A 6,000-nucleotide genomic window follows, 5' to 3' on the forward strand; every position below is an offset into this window, starting at 1 on the left:
AATGTGACAGTCACACAGTTATGCCACATTTCTGAACTCGTTATAGTGCATAACATACGGTTATAGATGATTTGTGACACTTATGTAGTGTTTGAAGCCTTTAAACGCTGCACGTCATTTAAGGTGGCCCTTCATATTAAATTGTCAAACATTGTGTCGTCTTGATAATGTTGTCTTGAAAATGTATTGGGGCCTGTTAAACAAGACTGAAAACATTCATACATGTTTCTATGATTTGGTGTTTCACATTGTGTAAGGATCGACGTTGGAGATGAGAAGCAGGTACAGGGAGTGAACATTTAATGACCACGGACAGGAACAGAATACGGACAGCGTCTGAACAGGGGAAACGGAAACAACAATAATGCTGACACGGGGATGAAACAGAGGAAACAGATAGATATAGGGAAGGCAATCAAACCATGAAGGAGTCCAGGTGAGTCCAATGAGCGCTGATGCGCATAATGATGGCGACAGGTGTGCTTAATGAAAGGCAGCCTGGCGCCCTCGAGCACCAAGGAGGGAGAGCGGGAGACAGTATACTCCCTCCCCTAGGTGAGCCTGGGCGGGCTTGATGGGCCGGCCCAGGCATGGGCACTGGAAAAGCCGACTGGGGCGTAGAAGCCCGACAGGCTGGCTGGGATGTGGGAGCCTGACGAGCTGACTGAGGCATGGGAGCCTGACGATCCCGTTGAGGCGTGGGAGCTCGACAGGCCGGCTGAGGCGTGGGTGGCTGATGAGCCGGCTGAGGGATGACATGGGATGGGAGTCCGCTGATGCGTAGTAGCCTGACGAGCCGGCTAAGACATGACCTGGGATGGGAGCCTGCTGACCCAACCGGGGAAAGGAAAGTTCTCGAGCCAGCTAAGGCGTGAAAGCCCGACGAGCCAGTTAAGGCACCATTTGCGGCGGCAGCACCCGGACCCGACGTCACCAACAAAACAAAAACCTCCCTGATGCTTCGTATAGTGGTGTCAGCATTCTGTAAGGATCGACACTGGAGACGAGAAGCAGGTTCAGGGAGTGAACATTCAATAACCAAAATAATCCAAACGTGAAAGAGTCCAATTGAGTCCAATGATCGCTGATGCGCGTAATGATGGTGACAGCTGTGCGTAATGAAAGGCAGCCTGGCGCGCCCTTGAGCTTCAGAGAGGTAGAGCGGGAGCAGGTGTGACAAATTGTGAATAGTGTGACTGACTTAGTTTCTCTAGCCATGCAGAGTCATCGTTTTGCACCATTCCTTCAATAGTGGTCCTTGCCATTCACACAATAAGTTCCCATCTGGGGTGTTTGGACAACACATTGTTTTTCTAAATGTCTCTATCGCCAGATTCTGTATTGAACATCATCAAAGTAATCAGATCCACATGCTACTGATGTTTGTTTTACGAGAGGCAATTTTTTGTGTTATGCTGAGGGCGGGGAGCCTGAGTCATCCGTAAACATACACAGATCAATGGCTAGCGTTTTTTAATTAGATCCCTCACATGAAATGAAATGAAGTCTGTAGTCCATGGCAACGTAAGTAAAGAGACAACATTATGGGCTCACTGGGGGTAACCAATGTTTTCTGCTTGTAGTCAGTAGGTCAGCTTGCTTTTGCAGGGAAGGGGACATTGTACTTGCTACAGCACTGTAGAGTGTTAGTGTTAAACTCAACACTTACCCTTAAATAATCAATCCCAGATTTTGATTAATGTAAACTTTTGTCAATGTGTCTTTACAGATTTAATCAACTTTCTTTCTACACTGAACAAAAATATAAACGCAACATGTAATGTGTTGGTCCCATTTTTCATTAGCTGAAATACAAAATCCCAGAAATGTCCATATGCCCAAAAAACATATTTCTCCCAAATGTTGTGAACAAATTTGTTTGCATCCGTGTAAGTGAGCATTTCTCCTTTGCCAAGATAATCCATCCACTTGATAGGTGTGGCATATCATTAAACAGCATGATCATCACAAAGGTGCACCTTGTGCTGGGGCCACCTTTCTTGCTGACAAAGACTAAGAAACTTAATGTGGTGCTCTCAATTTAAGATTATGCTAAAAGTAAACTATGCACCTTGTATGTATCAGAAAATGCCATGATGTATATTGTACCTACACCTCAATAGAGTTAGATGTTAATCAAATTGAAGCTGAGTCCTAATATGGTACATTATCCACACTGAAGCACAGAGCTTCAATCTTATTGATTTGGAATACTCCAAGGTCTCTTTCATCAGACAGTCTTCTCTTCACAAAAGCCCCAGCTCTCATAGCACATACCTTATTCATATCTGAAAGATGGGCTTGGAAACCGTCTGTTGGTGATGTACTGTATTACACAGATTAAACTGTAGCACTGAGGTGAACCTTTGGAAACTGAATAGCCATCCATTTTTTTCTAAATACCCTATTATGACAGATCAAGAAAAGGTGATTTAATGCAGCTGAATATAAATATTATAACTCTAATGACAAGTATCTGCTCTTGCCAAGTTACTCATGAAGTCGTATCACATTGAAATACACCCCTGTCCTCAAAGACACATTATAGGTTCAGTGTGTCTGTGTTTCTATGACACACACGTGTGAGAACTCTACTCCTTCATTTAGCCAACACTCAGATCCTATTTCTTTATTAATAGCAGTCAATCAGCTGGCCAAACACATTAACTTTGTCTCGACAACTTAATGGCTCAGATTCAGAGGGAAGTTTTGTACTGTACTCTAGCCAAAATAAAATAGCTTCACTATTTTCAAAATTCTAGTGATTTGTCTTCGAGATCCCTGTACATGTTATGGAATACCTCTTTAGTTATTTAGTTTAGTTTATTGGTTGCTTATGTGGAATGAAGTTTTAATGTTTCACATTCAGCTGTGGCGACCATTTCAAATTAGTTGGACCTGCACATGATTTGGACCACAAAGACTTCCATGTTAACACCTCCGGGGTTTGTCCTCTGAGACCAGCCAAACACTGCAAGGCACACCCAGTCACTCTTCTTTTGGAGGGAACTGAAGGAAAAACACTGAGTGGAAGTGACTGTGTCAGTGCTCGGTCACACAGGGAAGGGTTGCACCGCACAACCTCAAATGAACAAGCACCACTCCATTGTTTGGAGGAAATCTCACATTTCCAGGTTGCTTTTCCAGGCCCCAGCTCCTGGCTGTGGCTGGAGCGAGCTAACACCGCAGATCCTGTGTTCGGTCAGAGGGAATTCCTCTGTAAGATTGTGCGCTTGGCTTCCGCTGCCAGGCTCCAGGGGTCTACCCCTCACCCATTTCCTATATGGCTGATCTCTGGTGGAGCAGTGAGACATCCTGGGCCTGTTGCTAGATTCATGGAGGACCCGCTGCCCAGGCAGTTAGATGCTTAGTACCAAATATTACCCTATTCCCAATATAGTGTAATACTTTTGACCAGGGCCCCAAAAAATAAATCAAGACATTTTAGAGCTCCTCAATCAGCCGTCTGTCTAAATTTAAAAAGTGCCTTGTACCATTGACCCATTACCCTATCATCGTCATAGGAAAATAATGTATTGTTTTTATTCCGATACTGAAGCTATAACTATAACACAGATGAAGGAATGTGGTCTTATAAGTAATAAAGGGGAATTGCTTATTATAATACAAAGGAGACCCTTTCTTACTACAAACTCTTGGTTTTTCAGATGTTACCAAATTGTGAAATATTGCCAGACTCCTCTATAGAGCTGATGAGGCTTGCCAAAAAACAGCACTGTAAGGGTGAGCGGTTCATGGTGGACTCCTCAATCCCGATGGCTGCCTTTGCCATCTTCTTCTTGATCAGAAGGCCCACACTGGCACATTATTGTTTATTTATCTCCAGTTGGTCCCTTTGGTGTTTGGTCACTTCCTCCCATCAGCCAAAGAACACAGCTGATTAAAGGGGACAGGGCTCTTCAAGTGTGGGAACACTGAAAGAGTGGCAGTAGGCAGGAAAAGGGGAGAGAAGTGCATTTAGATCTTTTGTAGAGGGCAAGAAGCTGTATCCCCTCCAAACCAAACAGTCTGAGACTGCTGTTCATCTGTGTTAACATGGCTCCATTTATTTTCCGCTGTTTGAACAAATGACTATTTTTCACACTGAAAGTATTATGACGTATTACCTGTTAAAACACATAGCTCTCAAATACTATGAACTCTACCGGAGATGCTTTGATGTAGATTGTGAGATATTGACATCTTCCTTCTCCTTTCTTCACAGTTAATGAGATCATCAGGAACGATCTCTCAAGCATCTCTGTCCACAGTCATGCGTAACACTATTTCATTAAGGACACAGAAGGACTGAGGGGGAAGAAAGAGGAAAATACCATACCAATAATTTTTACAACATCTGCATGCAGTCTGCCCAAAAGAAATGTGGAACATACAAGAGATTCAGCATCCTGAAGATCAGAATCCAATGTGTGCCTTTCAGAAGGTTCCGTTTCAGAGGATTTTCCAATGTACAGAAATGGAAAATTAAATTAAATGGCTGACCTCTAAGAAAAAAATGTATGTAGCACCACCCCTTCCAGGCTCAATCCCAAGAAGTATGCTTTTCAGTTGACCAAGGAGTGTTTTTTAACTTCTGTCTGCAGATATTGTAAATTATTGAATGCCTAAGTGTTTGTTTTGTGAACAGAGCTTCAGATTGCATTCTTGGCTTTACAATGAGATAATTTCAAACAAAAGAAGTGCCTTTGACTGGAAATAAATAAGAGTATAGGGAAACTAACCAAATTTAAGGTCACGATTTTTCATTCATGGTGAGAATTAAACACTCATTCACACTCACCACTGATAGCTTTACTTGCATGTTACATTTGACTTTGGATCTGTTTTGTACCGCTTTGTATGTTTGTGACTTGAGTCATCTCTTCAAGTGGCCTAAGGACTGAGAAATGGCATCTACATTGAGTCCTTGAGTATAGTGAATTAAAAGCACATGCCTTGAAAAGAGACCTCAATCTGTGCAGCTGTATATTTATTTTAAGGAAATAAAACTATGGAAATGCGTTGCTAAGACGATTTTGAAGATATTCAACCAAGCTAGTGCCTTTTGGAAAGCCACAATTTCATCTAAAGTACCAGTGCTGCCTCTGTCCTGTTAGAACAATGGAATGTTTGCATTTCATATTCTTGATTAGCTAATGGTCAGTTTGTGATTGCAACACTGTTGCTTACAGGCTAATGCTTGATTTGCAGATGCTTCATATGGTTGCCATATGATAATTAAAATGTATTGCCTTTACATAGTTGTTACATAGTTCTGTAGTTATTGTCTACAAGATACTAAAAATAATTATGCTTGAAAAATAAGTGAATGGGAAAGAGCAACTGCAGCAGGTTTTCTCCACCCTGAAACTCGGTTTTGTTAGGTTTGTTTTGCTTGTACAGACAGTGGGGGGAGCTGATAATACGTACATTAGCAATAATGATTTTTCATTGATATGAACGGAAGGAATCATCACACTTTGGTTAAATTGTCAATTAAATTGTCAATAAAATAATACCTTGATACCTATGCAATATGCAGGTATAGTGTTTATCTCTCAAAGAATGTATGCATTTAAGATTGTAATAGGAAAAGCTTTGTCTCTTCTGCACAACTATTTAATCCAAAGAATAGGTAACAATTGTGAAAAACAATACATTCTCATGTTGGAGATCAAAAACCTCCAAGATTAATGTATGTATTTATTCTTATAGAATGTACTCTGTTTATTCAAGTGTGTCATGTTGCTCCTCATATAACTAAATGGTTAACTGTATAATACACTACAATACCAATATTCTGTTTGTAGAATGCACTATAGCTAGACTGAATTAAACCTTCCTTTTTTGCTTTATACTTCCAGCTTTGATTGTATCTTTAGCTAGCACAAGTTCCCTTATTAGAACTGCATATGTTTATGTGTATTTATTTTAAGTCTTAATCCACAAACTTAAAAGCCATAGAGCCATGTTTACTGAAAAATGACTATTATATTGTTC

At 41.1% G+C, this 6,000-nt stretch overlaps 1 protein-coding gene across 1 annotated transcript in view; it reads left to right on the forward strand.

The window, feature by feature from the left end:
* The window catches only part of LOC139392053 (nuclear factor of activated T-cells, cytoplasmic 1-like), a 70,670-nt gene extending 64,988 nt beyond the window's left edge, over positions 1 to 5,682 (forward strand). The window contains exon 10 of the mRNA XM_071139713.1: positions 4,226 to 5,682. Within this exon, the coding sequence (XP_070995814.1) occupies positions 4,226 to 4,281 (56 nt within the window). The 3' untranslated portion in view covers positions 4,282 to 5,682. The remainder of the gene's footprint in view (positions 1 to 4,225) is intronic.
* The last annotated feature ends 318 nt before the right edge of the window (positions 5,683 to 6,000 follow it).

Source organism: Oncorhynchus clarkii, chromosome 32 (assembly GCF_045791955.1).
Source record: "Oncorhynchus clarkii lewisi isolate Uvic-CL-2024 chromosome 32, UVic_Ocla_1.0, whole genome shotgun sequence".
In the NCBI taxonomy this organism is placed as follows: domain Eukaryota; kingdom Metazoa; phylum Chordata; class Actinopteri; order Salmoniformes; family Salmonidae; genus Oncorhynchus; species Oncorhynchus clarkii.